Consider the following 23,401-nt stretch of genomic DNA (forward strand, 5'->3'; position numbering starts at 1 on the left):
CCAATAGTGTGATTAATCAATGAATAATTAAATGGTTGACCTATGACAATATTATTTGGTATTGCATTAAATTGATTTGATTGTATTGCTTAAGATTTATTTTAGTGATTGGTTTGCTTTAGTATTTTATGGCTTGATGTTTTATTGATTCAGTTTGTATATAGTGCTTAGTAATTAAGATTTTGAGATTTAATATTTGATTTTGACATATTGGTTTGGGCTTATTGTTGGCACAAGTCTAGTGTGAATATTTGATGAAAGGTGGCCTACATGTTTTTATGACTAGTTGACAGGTGGATCTAGTGTGAAATATTTTGAAACATGGTGCACAAGATACCAAGGGTTGCAAACTTTAGTGAGGGGTTAGGATCTCCATTCTATTAGGAGTCGGTAAATGATATTAGGGGGTTGGAGCTCCCTTCCAGTAGGTGTTGAGGAATGAGTGGAGGTCATAGCTTCCTACATTGGGTGCTTGCATGTTGGTAAGAGTTTGCACCAATACAAGATGTAATGAATATTTTCTTTATAATAAAAGAATAAGATAGGGACGACATCAACAATGATTTTCTCCTACATTGGGTTTCCACCTAAAATCTTGATGTCCTCATCTATTGATGTGATTCTTATGTGTTGATTATTTATATGCTCTTTACTTCACATGGTTATTGCATAATGAATAACTAAAGAAACGATGACGCACTGGATAAGTTAAATCATTGATGGAAATTATGAAAAATTAGTTATTTGGATATACATGGTTTGCATTCAATACATTCGCATACACATGCAGGTTGCATGAAGAACCATAGTGGACATAATTTTATATATGAAATTAAAAGTTAAAGTGAATTTAAAATATTGATTAACCCCCCTCTCCCCTCCCCCACACTGGCCCGTTATTTTTCCTAACAACTAAAGCGAATTCTACAAGGAGAAGTTCATTTTGAAAAGTCCCTTAATTAAATGATTTAGCAACATGAACTTAAGATATAGATGATGAAGAAGCCATTTTATGAGTTGAAGCAAGCTCTAAAGCTTGGTGTAATAGAATATATTCTTATTTGGCTACTAATTGTTTTAGTAGAAGAATGAGTGACCCAACTTTGTATAGAACATCAAATTAACAAGTTCATATTTCAATATTCTTTCATGTGGATGGCAAGGTCTGTACAAGTAACCTTCGAAATTTTAAGCATGTAATGGAGACTGAATTTGAAATGATTGATTTGGGTTTGATGAAGTATTTTTTTAGAATAGAAGCTCAGAAATCTAAAATGGAATTATTATTTTCCAAGCATGTATGCAAGATATGCATAAAAATGTTATGGATGATAAATTGCAATCCAATAGCCACACCTATAGCAAAGGGAACAAAACTAAGTAAGCCACATGAAGGATTAAGAGTTTTTCAAGAGTCCTATTTGAGCCCTCCTGTATCTCACAACAACAATTCTAGATATTGCATTTACAATTAGTCTAATTTCAATATTCTTAGAGTCTCCCATAGCCTCACATTAGCATGTTGCTAAAATAATTCTATCATATAATAGAGGGATAAAATGGTATGGAATTATTGCAGTGAGAGGCGCTCCAAGACCCATTATGGTAGCAATATTGTAAAATGTTATGGTGACGTAATATTATGTTGATTCAACCAAATGATTTAAAATAAAATTAAAATTAAAATAATTAATACTTGATATAACAAGATGTGAGCTTGATAGATGGATATTCGTACTATAATATTTTATAATTTACAATTATCTTATAGATACTCTAATTTAACATACACAATGTTTATTATAATGTATAAATTACACCCATAGGTTAGGTTTATAGGACTATAAGTTAGGTTTAAAGGGTTGATGAAGGTGTAATAGTATATTTCTTAATGTATTCTTTTATAATTTATACAATTTAATACAGACAATATTTTTTTTTTATGTGATTTATATCAATTTGTTAGGGTCAAAGCATCAATTAGGTTTAAAGAATGAGATGTGGGATGATATATTTTTTAATGTAGTATTTTATAATTTAGAGCTAACTTATGATTAATCTCATTTAATATGTAAAATATTTATTATAATATATAATCTATACTTATAAATTAGAGTTAAAAGAACTATAAATTCAGTCTAAAGAATCAAAGTAGGTTACACACAAAATAAATACACATCGTCAAGCTCAAAAGGATACATAGAATGCATAGATTTTGTAGGTCATTGGGAGGGAAAGTACTCCAGAGAAAAAAGTTGGATGGAAATCAACCTTTTTTTATTCTCCTTTTAAACTTATTATATATCTTTGCACATATTTGGAATAATATTTATTTTTCAATTTCGGGAATGGATTTTTGGGGTGATTTTGTGTGAATATCGTTTCACTTTACCCAAAAATAAAATAAATGGACTTCAATGCATCATAAGTAATGGTTGTTTAATTTTTTTGGATCGTGCATCTAGGGCCATAATCAGGTTTTCAATCAATCATTATTGTATTTGCATCCAAAGTGATAATGATTAATTTTATAGTGGTTTCGATATATGAAGAATGTTGTCAATATGTGAAGAAATTTTAAGGTTAAACATTTTTAAATTTTTATATATTTTCATAATTGAATGCACATTAAGTAATGGCTATTTCATTTTTTCAAAACAAACTTCTAGGCTCATAATGAGGTTTTGAATCAATGATTACTATGTTTACATTCAAAGCAATAACAATTAATTATGTAATGCTACGGGTATATGAAAAATGTAATCTATATGTGAAGAAAATGTAAGGTTTAACATTTTTGTATTTTTGTATTCTTTTATATAGACACAATCATAATAATATATTTTTTAGTATATTATTTTATAATTTATACCTAATGTTAATATGATTTATTGTATATATTTCTTTTATATTATTTATATCTATTCTTAGGGTTAAAACACCATAAGTTGGGCTTAAAACACCAAACATGCAATAATATATTTCTTTTATAAAGTTTTATAACTAGCAACTATCTCACTTTTAATGTATTTAATATATAAAATATTTATTTTAATATATAATTTATACCTATAAGTTAGTGCTAAAGTACTTTAAATTAGGTTTAAAGCATCAACACCAGTGAGACAAATATATAAAAGATATATAGAGTGCACAAAGTTTGTATAGCAAGGGCATGATTGGGTAGAAAACAAGAGTTTGGTACCAACCTACCAATTTCTATTCACCATATTTTTAAAATACTTTCTTTTTAAACACACTCTCCTAGATCTTTGCTCATATTTGGAATAGGATTTGGGGCTTTGTTTTAGGCATGTTTGTGGAATGGTTTTTTGGGTTTAGTCTGTCTTTATTTCACTTCACCCAAAAATAATATAGATCCACTTTAGAAATGGATCATAAGCAATGACTATTTATGTTTACAACTCCATAGATTTGATCCCTAATGAAACTTATTAGATCTAGATTCTCTATTAAAGACATAAACCTTAAAGAATGTTCAACATGATCAATCATAGACATCATTTTGAACCTCATTCAAGCATAATCAAGTACAATAAAATAAAATTGAATGTAATTAAGAATGACTTACAATAAACAACCAAACAAAAACTAATATAAAACTTAATAAATATCCATTATAACATAATCATAATAAAACCTAATACTTTAACTTAAAATTAAGTTATATAAATGTCACTATTTTTTTTAATTATTAAAAATCATTAGAATTAAATTTAATAAAACAACACTACAATTCATCATAGATTTAATGAATAATTCATTTAAAATTAAACATCATTTCTGAGAAATATAATAATTTATCCTAAAACTTAATAAATAATTCAAACAACCATAACTATTAAATAATAAGAAAAATAAACCTAAATTCATCGAAATAAATTTGACAATATAAATAAAAATAACTGTACAACAATACTATTCTTAGACCCACTATTATAGTCACCAATTGTCACCATCACAATTACCATTCTATTCTATTCTGAATAATGCTTATTATCTATATCAGGTAAATAGTCACAATAGCAAATATCATCCTATTCTAAATGGTTTGTTATTATATATTTGATATCAGTATAAAAATGTTATTATTCTAAAAGTAAATATAATTTACCAAGTTTTCTCAGATTGCAAAGATCAATATTAACAACCATGCTTGACCAAAATTATAGATAATTTTGAAAAGTGGCTAATTTCCCAAGTCCTCTAGTCGAACTATGCAGTCAAGGTTTGATTTGAACGGTGAATCAAACCACCTTAACTTGGTATCGGAAGGAATGTAATCCCATCTGCATGGCGCCAGAAAATATTGTGTTTAAATCAAAATTTCCGAAGAACATGAGTCTTGGATGCTTTATGTGGCAGTGAGAGGTAATCCTTACCGGAAATTTGTCGCAAGATGATGCAAGAAAATTGAAATGAGGAACATAGCGAGGTCATATCCTGGACATTTTCTAGGGCCACCTCCAAAGTTAAAATTGGGGACACGATTAGTAGCCGGGTCCTGAAAGTTGTAAGTCAACCAGTTATATTTTAGGCATTCAAGTAAATGACATTAATTTTACTTTCTAGATCGCAAGGGGGGCATAGCTCGCACCTGCCATCGTCGAGGATTGAAAGTAAGAGGGTCTTCGTAGTAGTTTCTATCGTAATGGGAGACTTGATGAAGTAATATGCACGTCCATCCTTTGGGAATTGTGTATCCTTTAAATAAAAAATAATCAAATTACGGTAAAACAGTGGTACTAAAATGCTGCAACTTTTTGACTCAGAGAGTAACAATATTGGATACCTTGCATTTCTACTTTCTGGAGAGTTTTCCTTAGTAACATCGCGTTTATGCTTCCAATACCTAATCTCTGCACCTCTTTGATAACCTAAGAACGATGTCGCCATTAGGGTCTGACAAAGTGCTGACATAAATCGATGAATCAAATTGATGTGACTACTTACATTCTTGGTGAACGACATTGACTTATAGTCATCCCAGGAGAGACTGTCTTTATTTCCATTGCTGCATCTTATTGCTTCGTGTTCTTCCTGCACCATGTTAGTGGACATCAGAGATTATTTGATGTAGTGCCAAACAAACTACAGTAGAAGATATTAACCCTGAGTTCTTGAATGATGTGCGGATTTTCAGATAAAAGCTTCACTGTCAAAGCAGTCGTTTTTGGCGTAGTTTCAAAGGCAGCGAACATAAGACACATAATGATATCTACGATCCGATCTTCAAAATCCCCATCTTCTTTTTCCTCTGCCTCTTTCAGCAATGATGATAGTAGGTCGTCCGATGAATCGTAGGATGACAAGCTTTTCTTCCTCTCCTTGATAATGCTTTTGATCTGGTCAGAAAGCTCTTGCCTTTTCTGCAATTCCAAAAGTCAAGTACTTCAAAAGCTAGATAAATAACCAGGTACTTGGGTCGTCATAATGAAGGGTCAAAATAAGGGAAGCTATTGAATCGTCTTAGCATCTTAGGAAGGCTTCAGGGAATGAACTAGTCAGGGTTACCTATCTGACGTCAGGTTGGAATTTTGCTGCTTTTGCTGTAATTCTAATTTTAGGTTAGTGTTAATTTATTTTTAATGGAAACTTAATAAAAGTTGAGGCATTGGATTGGAAAATGTCTCCTTAATAGATCGGTATATCACTTTACCGAAAAAAATCACAGGTAATTTGCCCAACAAATTAAAGTAAAACTATAATTATTATAAAGACTATTTATAAACAAGAAAACAACCCAGTGAAAAAAAATCACAAGCAATTTTCCCAAACAATTTAAACTAAAATTATAGTTATCATAAAGAATATATACAAACGAGAAAACTTTGAAATATACAACAATGAAATCATCTCATTCGGAACTACGTGTATTTATTATTACCTTCAAGCTTGTGTCGAAAGACGTTTATTATTACCTGCAAGCTTTTGTAGAAAGTTGTGCCAGGGACGTTCAACGGTAAGCTGAGAAGTCCCTTATTCATAATATAGTAATCGTGTTTCATCTTTTCCAGTTCTGTGCCCGGTTTAAGACTTAACAGGTTGTTGGCGATGAGTGAGAATATCATCTGCATCCAAATCAAACCAATTAACCTCCAAAATCCATCTTATAATATTGGTTGAAAATCAAAGCTACATGACTACCTCTTCAGCTTCATGCCTGACATTCACATTTCTCCCTCGCCATCCTGAGAGAGTGGAGGTTATGGTATTTTGTATTTCTGACAGAAGCCGGCGTTTGAGAACCGGAATACCAGCGACCCGCGTGGCGGCTCCTCGCAATTTCCTGTGTTCAGCTCCGTCTTTTGTGAATGCCATTAAAGCCCTCTTTCCAACTAACAATTCCACGGAGGTGGGAAATTGAGGAACAAAAAGCCGACCATCGTTCTCCAGAATAAAATTGTTGACATGCGGATCAGTGGAAATTATGATGGGATCTCCCAATAGACAAGTTTTGAACAAATTTCCATACCTGCATAAAACGTGAGTAGTTAAAAGAAATCCAATTATGCTGTGATTTAGTTAGTGTAAAAGGGATTCATATAATTTGATAAAATTTAAGTTTCCTATCATCCCAATGACATTTTAAACACACTCTTTAAACTAACTCGCTAAAGAATAACACAAACTATCAAAGATACTCCCTACTGCCACTCCAGGTAGAGTAGAACCCTAAATACGGATACGGATTTTGACTGTTGAATTAATCTCATGCATTTATTAATCTCATACTATGGCCTTCTATAAAATGGCAAAAGAAATACAATATTCAATTAAGAATATTATTGGAAACGACAGTTACTTTTCACGGCGTTTCGCGATAAATCCATCGGGTTGAAGATAAAATGAGAGAAATTCTCCCAGAAGGGGCCATCCCATTGTTCCAGGCGGCAGGTTGGGGCTCCACTTTGGTCGTAGAACGAAATGCCACACTGCCAGTGCCCCTGCTACTAACATCCATATCATCATACTGCTCTCCATTGAAAGTCGTTGCGGAATTGGTGCTGATCACTCCATTATGTTTGCAAATTGATTTAATTGAATTCAAATAAATTACAAAGTCGCTTCAAGTTTTTCTATTTTGTGCAGCAATCTTGGCTGCATTAAACCAGAGAAAGTCTTTGGGGATATATTAATGGCAAGGAACATGACGCCTCCATTATATACTAATATCAATTCAATGGCAAGAACATCACGCCTGATTCCCCATTTCGCCTTCTGTCCGCCCTTCCCGGCATAAATAATTTGTAGAGAGAATCAAATCAATAACTGTCTATCACGGAAGATGGCCCTGTTGCGGATGGAACGGAATGCGTGCTGAATGCGTTAATCAGGGAGTTCCATCATAGAGCACCTTACTACTGGATATGGTTGACTTGTTTTAATCATAGTATAAAGTTACATTTAAATATTAAAGAGTTATAATTCAAATACATAACTATATTCACTTTTTTTAATCATAGTATAAAGTTATATTTAAATATTAAAGAGTTATAATTCAAATACATAACTATATTCACTAGTAATTGAACTGAATTGCGGATATTTAGTTAGAATAAAATATAAGTTATTATTGTTGTTATTTTGTGAGTGTCTTAACAAAGTGAATTTTTAATTTCATATCAGGGAGTTCCATCATAAAGCACCTTACTATTGGATGTGGTTGATTCTTTTTAATCATACTATAAAGTTATATTTAAATATTAAAGAGTTATAATTCAAATACATTACTATATTCACTGGTAATTGAACTGAATTGCAGATATTTAGTTAGGATAAAATATAAGTTATTATTGTTGTTATTTTGTGAGTGTCTTAACAAAGCAGTGAATTTTTAATTTCATATTAGGGAGTTCCATCATAGAGCACCTTACGACTGGTTATGGTTGACTCTTTTTAATCATAGTATAAAGTTATATTTAAATATTAAAGAGTTATAATTCAAATACATAACTATATTCACTAGTAATTGAACTGAATTGCTGATATTTAGTTAGAATAAAATATAAGTTATTATTGTTGTTATTTTGTGAGTGTCTTAATAAAGCAGTGAATTTTTAATTTCACATCAGGGAGTTCCATCATAGAGCATATTACTATTGGATATGGTTGACCTTTTTTAATCATAGTATAAAGTTATATTTGAATATTAAAGAGTTATAATTCAAATACATAACTATATTCACTAGTAATTGAACTGAATTGCGGATATTTAGTTAGAATAAAATATAAGTTGTTGAATTGAGGCTTCCGTGATCCATATCAAGTTTATGAGAGATTTTTAGGCCTAAATCACATGATATTTCATTTGTGGACGCGTGTCGAACCAACCAGTGTGGTTCATCAAGTTGAAGAATCAGATCTAACAAATCTAGATCTGATTCTTCAACTTGTTCTAACGATGAACCACACTAGTTGGTTCGAAACACGTTGAAAAATGAAATATCATGTGATTTACACACAAAAAAATCTTTCATAAAAATATAAGTTATTATTGTTGTTATTTTGTGAGTGTCTTAACAAAGCAGTGAATTTTTAATTTCACATCAGGGAGTTCCATCATAGAGCACCTTACTATTGGGATACCATTGACTTTTTTTAATCATAGTATAAAGTTATATTCAAATATTAAAGAGTTATAATTCAAATACATAACTATATTCACTAGTAATTGAACTCAATTACAGATATTTAGTTAGAATAAAATATAAGTTATTATTGTTGTTATTTTGTGAGTGTCTTAACAAAGCAGTGAATTTTTTATTTCACATCAGGGAGTTCCATCATAGAGCACCTTACTATTGGATATGGTTGACTTTTTTTAATCATAGTATAAAGTTATATTTAAATAATGAAATATTCCCAGATGAGAAGTTTATAATGAGATATTTCTCGATGAGAATTTCTTATTTTGTTTTGTTTTGTTTTATTTCTTTTTGGCTTGCCATAATTTAGTCGGTTGCCTTGTATAATGTGATACACCAAACACAACATTCGGAGATAATTCTTTCTCACACGTAAATCATTGGTTCTCTGTTATGAAACCAGCTCAAGAAAAGATAGAAAAGATAGATCAACGCCTTAGAATTCAGCCTCTTCGAGGGGGCAACATCCTTTACATTACATAAATGAACAATTCTTGGATCATACAAATGAAAATACCTCCTTTCTATATATAGGAGTCTAAGGGGGCATAACATAATCAGAGCCGACCTAAAAATAATAATGTAAGGGCACAATAATAACAATAGTGGGCTTCTATGGGGCACAAGAGTAACAATATGGGCACTACATGGGTACATCAATAAATAAGGGGGTTGTACTACTAACAATAAGGGGTTACACTAGTAGTATAGGGGCCTAACATGCCCCTCTCCTTCAAAAAGCGTTGTCCTCAACGCTTGAGTAGTTCTTGATGCTTCCGTATAAAATTATTGTCCTCCCATGTGGAATCTTCAGCAGGTAAGTTCTTCCACTTGATGAGATACTTTGAAATTGATCGATTTCGTAGCTGTTGGGTTCTTGTTTCTGTGACTACTCCAGGTTCCAATATGATTTCTCCTTCCTCTTCAATTTCTGGCAATATTGTTTGCATTGGAATCTTTTGCAACTTTTGAATAAGTGGCCATACTTCTTTGTCCTTCTTCCATTCACCCCTTGCTTCGTTTATCCAATCTGGTTGGATAATAGAAATAGCACAAAACAATGCTTCCACATCCTCATCTTTGAAGAGTCTTCCCATTCGGTAAGGTCGCCATTTGTTAAGTGCATGTAGTATTGCCAACATTTCCTGTTGTTTCATTTGATTTTGCACCAAAGTGGCATTATCCTTTAAAAGTTGGAGAACTTGTTGTTGATGCTCGATGTGATCTTTCACTGCTTGAACCTTTTTCTTCTTGATATGTCCTTCAAGCTTGATAGTTTGAGGAGTGGTAATTCCAACCAATGAATTAAAAGATATGGTTGGATTCATTTCTTCTTTCTTGACGTGATCTTTCACTTCTTTCACCCTTTTCTTCTTCATATGTCCTTCTATCTTGAGAGTTTGAGGAGTGGTCATTCTTGCTAATAGTTTACAAGATATGGTCTGATTCTTTTCTTCTTTCTCTGGGGTTGAGTCCTGGCATATATCCTCTTCTTTTGATGTTTCTTGGTCCTTTTCTTCCTCCTCTTCATACTCTATGTAAAATAATTTCTTCTCGGCACACTTATGACCTTTAGTGCATTTGCTATCACAATTGTAACAAAGCCCTTTCTCTCTTTTTTCTTCCAATTGTTGTGGTGTAACCCTTGTAGGTTGTGGAAGGCTAGGAGAAACAACACTTCCATCTTTATAGTTGTGAGGGGTAGACTTCCTTGTTGCCATAATTTTACTTTCCAATATGTCAAAAATCCCTTTTACTCTTTCCAATTGTTGTGGTGTTGTTCTAAAGAAGGTGTTGCTCTTTGTATCCTCATAATGTGCTATCATTTCCTCCGTGAGAATTGACCACGTAACAAGTTGTTTACGAGAACAAAGCCCTTTATACCATAAAAATTGATCTGGTTCTAAATATGAAGATGCAATACATACCTTTTGTAATAGTGGTACACCATGTAGATCAAAATATTGCTCCATCTGAAGTATCCAATTTACCGGATCCTTGCCATCAAACTTCCTCATCTTGCCTTTTCTTGATTTTAGGACCTCGATCTAGCAACGACTGTAACTCTGTAATTTCGGATACTTAAGTTCTTATATTGCTACCTGTAGTAGCCCTCTGTGTCCTCTTTCCAATGCCACTAGTCTGATCCAAATTGGATTCTCCAAGAAGGAGTTATGCACAATCTCCCACAGTGACCTGATTATAGACTAGTTCAGTAGAGCGAACTTGTATGAAGTGCCACGTGTCACTGTTTCAACCTTTGACTCTGAAAAATATATAAAAGAAAACTACAGTCCGTCCTCTTTTTGTACCTTCTTACGAAATTTCAATCCGATGCTCAGAAAGAAAGTTATGATGATTTTCCCCAGGTCACCTGTTTTGAGTGTAATTCAGGAGTCTGCAAAAAGACCAACTTCCTCAGATCATATCTCCGAAAATATTGCGCGAAAAGCTCTGAAATTCAGACCCAATGTTCAGCGCGATTTCTTCTCAAATGGGTTTTTTTGTGACTTCTGAAACATCACAGAAAAAAGTTATAGCGAAAATGCCACGATGACCTGTTTGGAGCAGCGAAACCCTAGAATCCAAAGCTCTGATACCAAATGTTATGAAACCAGCTCAAGAAAAGATAGAAAAGATAGATCAACGCCTTAGAATTCAGCCTCTTCGAGGGGGCAACCTCCTTTACATTACATAAATGAACAATTCTTGGATCATACAAATGAAAATACCTCCTTTCTATATATAGGAGTCTAAGGGGGCATAACATAATGAGAGCCGACCTAAAAATAATAATGTAAGGGCACAATAATAACAATAGTGGGCTTCTATGGGGCACAAGAGTAACAATATGGGCACTACATGGGTACATCAATAAATAAGTGGGTTATACTAATAACAATAAGGGGTTACACTAGTAGTATAGGGTCCTAACATGCCCCTCTCCTTCAAAAAGCATTGTCCTCAACGCTTGAGTAGTTCTTGATGCTTCTGTATAAAATTCTTGTCCTCCCATGTGGAATCTTCAGCGGGTAAGTTCTTCCACTTGATGAGATACTCTGAAATTGATTGATTTCGTAGCTGTCAGGTTCTTGTTTATGTGATTGCTCCAGGTTCCAATATGATTTTTCCTTCCTCTTCAATTTCTGGCAATATTGTTTGAATTGGGATCTTTTGCAACTTTTGAATAAGTGGCCATACTTCTTCGTCCTTCTTCCATTCATCCCTTGCTTCATTTATCCAATCTGGTTGGATAATATAAATAGCACAAAACAATGCTTCCACATCCTCATCCTTGAAGAGTCTTCCCATTCGGTAAGGTCGCCATTTTTTAAGTGCATGTAGTATTGCCAACATTTCCTTCTCATAAATAGCTTGCTTGAGATGTAGTAGTAAAAATACCCAATCAAAACATTTTTCACTACAATGTTTATCTACCTGTTGTTTCGTTTGATTTTGCACCGAAGTGGCATTATCCTTTAAAAGTTGGAGAACTTGTTGTTGATGCTCGATGTGATTTTTCACTGCTTGAACCTTTTTCTTCTTAATATATCCTTCTATCTCTAGAGTTTGAGGAGTGGTAATTTCTTCCAATCCTTTACAAGATATGGTCGGCTTCATTTCTTCATGCTCGATGTGATCTTTCACTTCTTGAACATTTTTCTTCTTGATATGTCCTTCTGTCTTGATAGTTTGAGGAGTGGTAATTTCGAACAATGAATTACAAGATATGGTTGGATTCATTTCTTTTTTCTTGATGTGAACTTTCACTTCTTGCACATTTTTCTTCTTGATATGTCCTTCTATCTTGAGAGCTTGAGGAGTGGTAATTCTTTCCAATGCTTTACAAGATATGGTCTGATTCATTTCTTCTTTCTCTGGGGTGGGGTCCTGGCGTATATCTTCTTCTTTTGATGTTTCTTGATCCTTTTCTTCCTCCTCTTCATGTTCTATGTAAAATAATTTCTTCTCAGCACACTTATGACCTTTAGTGCATTTGCTATCATAATTGTAACAAAGCCCTTTTTCTCTTTTTTCTTCCAATTGTTGTGGTGTAACCTTTGTAGGTTGTGGAAGGCTAGGAGAAACAACACTTCCATATTTATAGTTGTGAGGGGTACGCTTCTTGGTTTCCATAATTTTTCTTTCCACTATGTCACAAAGCCCTTTTACTCTTTCCAATTGTTGTGGTGTTGCTCTTTGTATCCTCATAATGTGCTATCATTTCCTCCATGAAAATTGACCATGTAACAAGTTGTTTACGAGAACAAAGCCCTTTGTACCATAAAAATTGATCTGGTTCTAAATATGAAGATGCAATACATACCTTTTGTAACAGTTTTACACCATGTAGATCAAAATATTGCTCCATATGAAGTATCCAATTTACCGGATCCTTGCCATCAAACTTCCTCATCTTGCTTTTTCTTGATTTTAGGAGCTCGACCTTGAAACGACTGTAACTCTGTACTTTTAGATCTTTAAGTTCTGAAATTGCAACCTGTAGTAGCCTTCTGTGTCCTCTTTCCAATGCCACTAGTCTGATCCAAATTGGATTCTCCAAGAAAGAGTTATACACAATCTCCCGCAGTGACCTGATTGTAGACTAGTTCAGTAGAGCGAACTTGTATGAAGTGCCACGTGTCACTGTTTCAAGATTTGACTCTGAAAAAATATATAAAATAAAACTACAGTCTGTCCTCTTTCTGTACCTTCTTGCGAAATTTCAATCCGATGCTCAGAAATAAAGTTATGACGATTTTCCCCAGGTCACCTGTTTTGAGTGTAATTCAGGAGTCTGCAAAAAGACCAACTTCCTCAGATCATATCTCCGAAAATATCACGCTAAAAGCTCTGAAATTCGGACCCAAGGTTCAGCGCGATTTCTTCTCAAATGAGTTTTTTTTGCGACTTCTGAAACGTCACAGAAAAAACGTTATAGCGAAAATGCCACGATGACCTGTTTGGAGCAGCGAAACCCTAGAATCCAAAGCTCTGATACCAAATGTTATGAAACCAGCTCAAGAAAAGATAGAAAAGATAGATCAACACCTTAGAATTCAGCCTCTTCGAGGGGGCAACCTCCTTTACATTACATAAATGAACAATTCTTGGATGATTGAAATGACAAAACCTCCTTTCTATATATAGGAGTCTAAGGAGTCACAATATAATCCAGCCGACCTAACAATAATAATATAAAGCCACAATAATAACAATAGTGGGCTTCTATGGGGCACAATAGTAACAATATGGGCACTACATGGGTACAACAACATAATAAGTGGGTTATACTAATAACAATAAGGGGTTACACTAGTAGTATAGGGGCCTAACATTCTCTAAGGTGGTATATTGCAGTTCACAGTTGCTTAGTAAACCTTTATGCCTAGATTACCCTCTTTGATTTATTTTTGTTTTTATTTTTTAAAATTTATTAAACCAACACAGAAGAACAACACCCTACACAATGTCGTTCGCATAGAATGAAAAATAAGCCTCCTCTTCCACCTCCTAGACATCGTCAAAAGCATAAAGAGACGCATACTACCGAATATATTACTTCAGGAGATACTACTTTTAGTCCTCCACCTGAAATAGATCCACCAAAATAATATTTTCCTGTGAGTACTAAACCCGAGATCACTGCCCCATTAACTAGTGAGTTTGACATAGTCAAAACAAAAGCACCTGAAATCTCATTGCCTGAGGTTATTAAACCTCACTATACTAAATAAGAGACAATACAACCTAAGTTTATACAACCTAAGGAACCTCAGTTATCTACACCTATTACTTCAGGACCTTCTTCTTCTCTTCCTATGTCTCATACTCAACCACAACCTATATATCTTTAACCTTACGATAAACCACTTCCACATGGTCTTGTGAGTATCGAAGAAATTCCTCAGGAAGATCCGCAACCCTCCTCTCCTATTCAAATAACGACTCATTTTTATCAGGCCCATCCCTTTCCTTCTCTTCATACTCTGTCAAAAGCTCCTTTTTATGGTTTTTCTCCTTTCAAATCATCCTTTAGTTTCCCTCGGAAACCCTCTTTTAGATAGTTAACCATGCCTGAATTTGTTATGATTTCTCAGGCTATATCTACTACCATGACCGAGACAACCCATGTTGCAACTTCATCCAATTTTGTAACATCACTGTAGACACATTTGTATGGAGGCTCATATGTCCTTCCTAGCTACCAATCATTATTTGGTACCTTTTTTGGCACAACAACTAGTCCATGAACCTCTCCCATATAATCTACATCTAGAATTCCTTCAGGAACTTCTTTGATGAGCGCTACATAGTATACTCCTCCTCCTCCATCTACTCCTACGGTTTAGAAGCAAGATGGTCCTCGTGTTAGTGGGTATTGACACCTACAACAACCCATTCCACCTCCTATTGGGAACCCTCCTCTTTCGGGGAAGTTCCCTCCATATAACCCTCCTCTTTCGGCAGGGGGGAAACTTATTGCGGGGATATTTCCATCTCCTCAAGTTAGTGCTTAGAATCATTTGAGTCTTCTGCATTTGGGAATGTTTAATAATTCTTGGAAACCTACCACACTTGTACAACCTTGTTCGGTTGTGGCTTCATCTCTAATCTCTCAAACGGTTCCACCTACATCTCAGATTCTTGTTCAAAAACCTATATCTCAACCTGTTCAAGCTCAAATGAATGTAAACTAACATTTATAGGCTACATATTTGGCTCAACCTATTCCACTGGGATCTTGCGCTTCACAAGGCTTGTATACCCAGCCTTTTCAAGGTAACTTACAATCATAATCACTTGGTCTGACCATTTCTCAAATTCAAGTAGGTCAAAATGGATATGGTATGTCATATGAACAACCTATACCTTAAATACCTTATGGTCAACAAATTGAATCCTAGCCATTTCAATTAAAATATTATCCTAGAGTTGGGCAGCAAGGTTATGTGTATTTGGGTTATCAAAATCCTCCGTATCCTGGAATATATATACCTGTTGGTCAAGTCATCCCATCTTACCCAGGGTATCCTCCACCAGAACTCAATAGGAAATTTCCATTCGCAGCAACTCTCGAATTTCCGGATTTGACCAGGGTCACCAATAATCCCATTGTTCATTCTCCTTGGTGGCAGATTATTCCTATGAAATTACCGAGTTATATCCCTAAATTAAATGCAAATCCTAGAGACGATCCATTTACACACGTGATGACTTATCATTTGTGGCATTCTTCGAACTCTCTCAATGATTAATATGTTTGTTTGAATCTTTTCCAATGCACACTCACCAATATGGAAATGAAGTGGTATATTGAACTACCAGGAGCTTCGTTCGACAATTTAAGTGACTTGGCCACCACATTCCTAACACATTTTGTTTAGTTAAAAAAAATTCCTGATCAATTGTTAGTTGCATGGTTCATTAAGTCTCTGTTTCCATATATCATAAAAGACATCGCTAAAGGCGAAGTTGTGACCGAAGAGAAACTAATTTCTCGTCCTTAGTATTTGGATATTATTTATACCCAATTTGGCACTCTTTATGATAAAATACCAAGTGCTCAGTGACCTTCCAAGACTGTTCCTCGACCTCCTAATAAATAATGACATGTCATTGATGGTGTGATTGGTTCAACTAACCAACAATCGATGAGTAAACCATCTAGTTCGACTCTTCTTGTGGCTGCTCCAATCCCTCCTTCCACCACTCCTACAACTTCTACTTCTGAGATCGATGTCGTTCAATCGTCCAAATCTAAATCTCACCAACGAAGACGTAAGAATAAAGGAAAAGGTAAAAATAAGAAAAATAATCCTCCAGAGGATGAACAAAACAATTAGTCTTCTGAAGAAAAGTGGAAATTGTTGTTTCTCACTGTAAAATTTGATTTTAGCTGTCAAAAGGGTGCAAAAGAGCAGAGAGGTTTGTAGTAATTTTCCAAGACACCGAATCGCTCAAAACTAAATATGACCCCCTCCATTAGATAGCTCTCAGAGTACATTTTCCAACGGTATATGGAAATCCCCAAATGGACTTCGGAATCAAAAGTTAGAACAGATTAAAGTTTCCCTTTGAAAACCAAAAAACAAGGTGAAAATGTTGATGGGTAAAATCTTGGATCCCGCACATGAGAGGTCCCCCATATCAGCGATTGCACATCATAAGAAATATCGTCAATCAACGATCATAGGTTCAAGGTCAAATAAACAATTGACGATTCAACAACCAAGCAAATCAATGATCAGAGGTTCCGCAATATTGGCAGTCGGCAGGTTGAGGCCATATCGGTGATCGACGATCCACATTTTCAAAGTGTCAACCTTAACAAAGTTGGGATCATCAAACGCCAATTTTGTTGGGATCTTTACATTGGTGTGTTGTGGCTGTTGTCTTTTTATATTTGCCCCTGTCCACTTCTTCTTCCCCTCCTTAGAGGTGTCTTATTGCTCCTTCTCCTTCGATCCACTTGATTTCCCTTTCTTGAGACCTATGTTCTCTAGGTATTGTGCTTGTACACAAGCCTCATCCACCAATCTAGGCTTGAAAAAACATCACTTGCTTTCGTAGATATCTATGTAGACCCCCCAAATAATTGAGGAATAAATATGGATTCTTTAATGAGGTACCCAACATTATTGCCATATTTTTAAATTCTATGGTGTACTCCTGTACACTCTGCCCTTGCTTCTGCCTAAAGTATTTACATTGGATCCACTAGTACTTTACATACCCAATAGGGTAAAATTGTGAGTTTGCAAGGGTCTTAAAGTCCTCCCACTTGGTCACTAGAGGATCTCCCTTTAGTCTCAAGGTATTCATGTGACTTTCCCACTAGGTGAGGGCATGGCCCTCTAATTTCAATAGTGCAAATGAAATATTATGTTCCTCGTCTATATGATGAACAATGAAATAAACTTCTAATCACTAAAACGAGTGATTTAGATTTAAAGCATTGTTATCACCTTGGTATGACTTGATATCTACCTTTGTTTCGTTTGAATGGGGACTATGAATGGTTCATGACACCCGAACTAGGTTGATCTCTTTCGACTCCTTTCTTTGACTTGTTCTATGTTGCTTCCCCATATCCTAATATCCTCTCTGATTTGTCCTCTACATTAGAACCCCCATTTTCTCTGAATAGCCCAAGATTATTTCTTAGGGTTAAAATGAGGAGATTCACATTATGAATTATGGATTATGTCTCTAACTTGTGCTTCCAGTCATGAAAACCTTTCCTTTGTAGGATGACAAGGGTTGTTCGTAGATTCGTCGGCCGACTAGGGTTTTTTGAATTTTGACTTAATCGATATAGATCCCCTACAAATTTCCACAATATACCTAAATAAAATTGCTTTAATACCAATATGATCCATAAACTACCATAGATATTCCACTATACAATTCATCACAACAGATTTGATAAAATTATATTTAAAATTATGAAAATCTACACTATTAGGGTTTATTTCTGGATATATAGATTATTGTTAATTGTGTGTGCATGAAAACAAGAAATTATCCAAAAAATAAAGAAATAAAAAATAAAAAATCACAAACACATTTGACACAGGATATATCATTGGAAATCCTTTCAGGAGAAAGCCTATTTGGAAGGTGAGGTATCTTTAGGGTTTAGGGTTTTAGTGTTTTAGGGTTTAGAGTTTAGGGTTTTAGGGTTTATGGTTTAGAGTTTTAGGGTTTAGAGTTTTAGGTTTTAGGGATTTAGGGTTTAGGGTTTTTGGTTTAGGGTTTAGCATTTTAGGTTTTAGGGTCTAAGGTTTAGGGTTTTAGGTTTTAGGATTTAGGGTTTAGGGTTTTAGGGTTTGGGGTTTTAGGGTTTGGGGTTTAGGGTTTTAGGGTTTAGGGTCTAGGGTTTAGGGTTTAGGGTTTAGGGTTTTGGGTTTGGGGTTTGGGGTCTAGGGTTTAGGGTTTTAGGATTTTAGGTTTTAGGGGTTTAGGGTTCAAGGTTTAGGGTTTAGTGTTTTAGGGTTTATGGTTTAGGGTTTTATGGTTTATTGTTTAGGATTTAGGGTTTATGGTTCAAGGTTTTAGGGTTTAGGGTTTTTGGGTTTATGGTTTTTGGGTTTTTGGGTTTTAGGGGTTTAGGGTTTAGGGTTTTAGGGGACTAGGGTTTTAGGGTTTATGTTTTAGGGATTAGGGTTTATTGTTTAGGGTTATGGGTTTAGGGTTTATGGTTTAGAGTTTTAGGGTTTAAGGGTTTAAGGGTTTAGGGTTTTAAGGTTTAGGCTTTAGGCTTTAGGGTTTAAGGTTTAGGGTTTAGGGTTTAGGGTTAAGGGTTTTAGGGTTTTAGGTTTACGGTTTAGGATTTAGGGTTTGGTGTTTGGGATTTGGGGTTTTGGGGTTTTGGGTTTTGGGGTTTGGGGTTTGGGGTTTAGGTCTTAGGGCTTAGGGCTTAGCGCTTAAGGCTTAGCTTAAGGCGTAGGGCTTGGGGCTTGGGGCTTGGGGTTTGGGTTTGGGTTGCAAGTTTCAGGTTTTTTTGGGTTTGGGGTTTCGGTTGCGAGTTTCGGGTTTCATTCTAGGGTCTAGGGTCTAGGGTCTAGGGTTTAGGGGTCAGGGGTTAGGGTTTAGTGTTCAGGGTTTATGGTTTAGGGTTTTAGGGTCTTATGGTTTTAGGGTTTAGGGTTTAGGGTTTAGGGTTTAGGGGTAGGGTTTAGGGTTTAGGGTTTAGAGTTTAGGGTTTAGAGTTTAGGGATTAGGGTTTAGGGTTTGGGGTTTAGGGTTTAGAGTTTAGGGTTTATGGTTTAAGGTTTAGGATTTTAGGGTTTAGGGTTTAGGGTTTAGGGGTTTTAGGGGTTTTAGGGGTTCAAGAATTAGGGTTTATGGTTTAGGGTTTAAGGGTTAAGGGTTAAGGGTTTAAGGGTTTAGGGTTCAGATTTTAGGGTTTAGGGTTTAAGGTTTAAGGTTTAGGGTTTAGGGGATTAAGGGTTTAGGGTTTTAGTATTTAGGGTTTAGGGTTTAGAGTTTTAGGGTTTTAGGGTTTAGGGTTTAGGATTTAGTGTTTAAGGGCTTAGGGTTTATGGGTTTTAGGTTTTAGGATTTAGGGTTTGACGGATTCCTACATTTGTTTTGATTGCATGCATCACCAATCACTCAGATTTGCACCAACCTTGACTCACACATTCAAATCTACTCGTTTTCATGTTTCCCTGAGTTACATTTGGTGAAGTTGATTAGTCTTGCTTAATACACTTGATAAGAAACATATACATGCTATGCTCACTGTTTGATCAATTTAATGTTCTTAAATTGCAAGCATAAATTATCGGGCGAAGTTGGTAAACTTATGAAGTGCAGGGGCACTATATATGCTAGAAGCCTTTCCTTTAGTTTGTAAGATAATGTTTATGTTTGTTTTGGTATTTTCGTTGTTATCTCGATTCCTATTAGATTAGAATTAGATTTATACAAATTAATAAGAGGAAGTTAAGCTATTGTTATATTAATTTATCATGTTATATTTATATTGAGTATCATCCTAAAATATCTTATGTTAATCATCCTAAAATTATGAACCTATCTAAACACCTTGCTGCTATAAAACATAGTATTGAAATTCAAATTATTCTAATGATCCTTCAACAGCGTGTCTACAAAATATATACAAATTCTAATTCTAAAAGCATAAAAATACTCACTGTAATTAAGCGAAAAACATTTGAAGAACTAAACCATTAAATGACTGTGAAGAAATGTAAGTGAAAATGAAATAACGAAATGATAAAAAAAAAAACCGAGTTATAATGAAATGATGAAAACAACGAAGTAAGGAAAGTAAACTAGAATGCAGTGATAATGCGATAACAGAAAGCAATTAAATGGAAACAACAGAAAGCGATGAAATGAGATAAACTAAAACCTCGACTGTCTGTAGGGGCCCTCCACATGTAGCAGGTGTAAATTATGCTCACATACACATCGAATCACAAAAAGGCAACTTTAATTCAATATGAGAAGAAAGGTTTGTTTCACAACTCTTCCAAAATTAACTATTACTTCCTTCCTTTCTTTTTCTTTTCATAAAGGATACATACTTATATATAAAATGTGTGCTCAACAGTTTGAGACTTCTACGCCTACGGGTCTATTAATGAATCCTTATTCAAATTTGAAACTTAACAGAAAAAGCGTTATCTCATTGATTTGCTATTTGGAAAGAAAATTAGAGAAATGTGATGCATTCAGACTTCTACTGCTAAGTGTTTGACTTGTGCCTTTGACCGCACCATTATGTGGTTCCTTTAATGAATTGGCTCAAGAAAATAGGAGGAGATCCATGAGGGGATAGATCCTCAACTACCCATGTGCTTCTTTGCTTCGTTTGTGCACCAAAACCCTACAAACCATGGAGGTAGTTGCATATTTGTAAAATAGCTACATAATCATGTTAATTCTATAGCCAATGTAATCTTTAATATAACAATAAGGCATATTAATGAATATGAAAAATAATACATATAGGAGTTTTTACCTTATCAAAATCTATGATTTACAGCGTTTATTGCATTGATAGCGATGATGAAAAAGATGAAAATGGAGGAAAAAGGGTGTCAAAATAAAATAATTATGGAACTCTACACTCACTAAAGATGTTGATTGTGTTGCTGATCATTTATATTCTAGTTAATGGTTTGTGATGTCGGAGGTACTATTTCTTTGCACATATGTTGTATATGCTACCTATGGTGTTGTCGTTCAAGAGATTGATATTACTACTTCAGAATTGTGTCTTTTCCCAAATATGGAGAAAGTGTGTTGACCTTGAAGACATGAGGTCTAGGGGATGAATTGTTGACAAAGATCTATTGCACAATCTTATGCTCCTACTACAGTCAATGATGTCTTGATCATGATGATCTGTGTCTAATAGTGTTGATTGGGTTGATTTGGTTATGGATTCAGATATTGGTTAGTGATGATATATGATTAGTTTCTACTGTGACTTAGTCTGATAGTAACTCAATGGGAGATGCAGGGATTTAGTTTCGGGATTCAGTGAATGGAGAACCATACAAAGGTTCCATACACAGTAAGCATGTATATACGTGGGTATAATTTAGAACAATCACTATATATTCTAAAGTTAATGTTAATCAGGGTTTACAATAAATACACATTGTTTCTATGATGACTATCTGGTATCCAAGGGTGTGATTAATCAACGAATAATTGAATGGTTGACACGTGATAATATTATTTGGTATTGCATTAAATTGATTTGATTGTATTGCTTAAGATTTATTTTAGTGATTGGTTTGCTTCAGTATTTTGTGTCTTGATGTTTTAGTGTTTCAGTTTGTATATAGTGCTCAGTAATTGAGATTTTGAGATTTAGTATTTGATTTTGACATATTGGTTTGGGCTTATTGTTGGCATGGGTCTAGTGTGAAAATTTGATGAAAGGTGGCCTACATGTTTTTATGACTAATTGATAGGTGGATCTAGTGTGAAATATTTTGAAATGTGGTGCACAAGATACTAAGGGTTGCAACCTTTAGTGAGGGGGTAAGATCTTCCTTCTAGTAGGAGTCGGTAAACGATTTTAGGGGGTTGGAGCTCCCTTCTAGTAAGTGTTGCAAAATGGGTGGAGATCGTAGCTTCCTACATTGGGTACTTGCATGTTGGTAAGAGTTTGCACCAATACAAGATGTAATGAATATTTTCTTTATAATAAAAGAAGAAGATAGAGACGACATCAACAATGATTTTCTCCTACATTGGGTTTCCACCTAAAATCCTGATGTGCTCATCTATTGATGTGATTCCTATGTGTTGATTATTTATATTCTCTTTACTTCTCATGGTTATTGCATAATGAATAACTAAAGAAACGATGATGCACTGGATAAGTTAAATCATTGATGGAAATTATGAAAAGTTAGTTATCTGGATATACATGGTTTGCATTCAATACATTCGCGTACACATGAAACTTGCATGAGGAATAATAGTAGACATAATTCTGAATATGAAATTAAAAGTTAAAATGAATTTCAAATATTGATTACCCCCCTCTCCCACCCCCACACCACACCCTATTTTTCCTAACAACTAAAGCGAATTCTTCAAGGAGAAGTTGATTTTAAAAAGTCACTTAGTTAAATGATTTAGCAACATGAACTTAAGGTATAGATGATGAAGAAGCCATTTTATGGGTTGAAGCAAGCTCTAAAAGATTGGTGTAATAGAATATATTCTTATTTGGCTACTAATTGTTTTAGCAGAAGAATGAGTGACCCTACTTTTTATAGAACGTCAAATTAACAAGGTCATATTTCAATAGTTTTCTTGCATTTGGATCGCATGGTATATACAAGTAACCTTCAAAATTTTAAGCATGTAATAGAGACTAAATTTGAAATGCTTGATTTGGGTTTGATGAAGTATTTTCTTAGAATAGAAGCTGAGCAATCTAAAATGGAATTTTTATTTTCCAAGCATGTATGCAAGATATTCATACAAATGTTATGGATGATAAATTGCAATCCAATAGCCACACCTATAGAAAAGGGAACAAAATTAAGTAAGCCAAATGAAGGATAAAGAGTTTTTCAAGAGTCCTATTTGAAGTCTCATGTATCTCACGACAACAATTCTAGATATTGCATTTACAATTAGTCTAATTTCAAGATTCTTAGAGTCTCCCAAAGCCTCACATTATCATGTTGCTAAAATAATTCGATCACATAATTGAGGGATAAAAA

General features: G+C 34.4%; 1 protein-coding gene across 1 annotated transcript; it reads right to left on the reverse strand.

Annotated features, from left to right (window-relative positions):
* Window positions 1-4,210: 4,210 nt before the first annotated feature.
* On the reverse strand, window positions 4,211-7,005 carry LOC149244552 (abscisic acid 8'-hydroxylase 1-like). Its single transcript, XM_089371580.1, has 7 exons — window positions 6,827-7,005; window positions 6,169-6,496; window positions 5,943-6,092; window positions 5,178-5,390; window positions 4,975-5,061; window positions 4,404-4,525; window positions 4,211-4,310 (listed from the first exon to the last, which is right to left on the reverse strand). The coding sequence occupies exons 1-7, from the start codon at window positions 7,003-7,005 to the stop codon at window positions 4,211-4,213; spliced, it is 1,179 nt and encodes a 392-aa protein (XP_089227706.1).
* Between the last annotated feature and the right edge of the window lie 16,396 nt (window positions 7,006-23,401).

Source organism: Pinus tabuliformis, chromosome 8, assembly GCF_031772625.1.
Source record: "Pinus tabuliformis cultivar Carrire ecotype Pingquan chromosome 8, CPIR1, whole genome shotgun sequence".
Taxonomy (NCBI): domain Eukaryota; kingdom Viridiplantae; phylum Streptophyta; class Pinopsida; order Pinales; family Pinaceae; genus Pinus; species Pinus tabuliformis.

What these genes read in the sequence shown, in the direction of transcription:
- LOC149244552 (XM_089371580.1), bottom strand. Translation starts at nt 7,005, where the DNA reads ATGGAGAGCAGTATGATGATATGGATGTTAGTAGCAGGGGCACTGGCA. An exon ending in CTTTCTACAAAAGCTTGCAG is followed by an intron (nt 5,391 to 5,942) that starts GTAATAATAAAC and finishes TTGGAATTGCAG; the next exon opens with AAAAGGCAAGAGCTTTCTGA. An exon ending in CATCTTGCGACAAATTTCCG is followed by an intron (nt 4,311 to 4,403) that starts GTAAGGATTACC and finishes GGCGCCATGCAG; the next exon opens with ATGGGATTACATTCCTTCCG.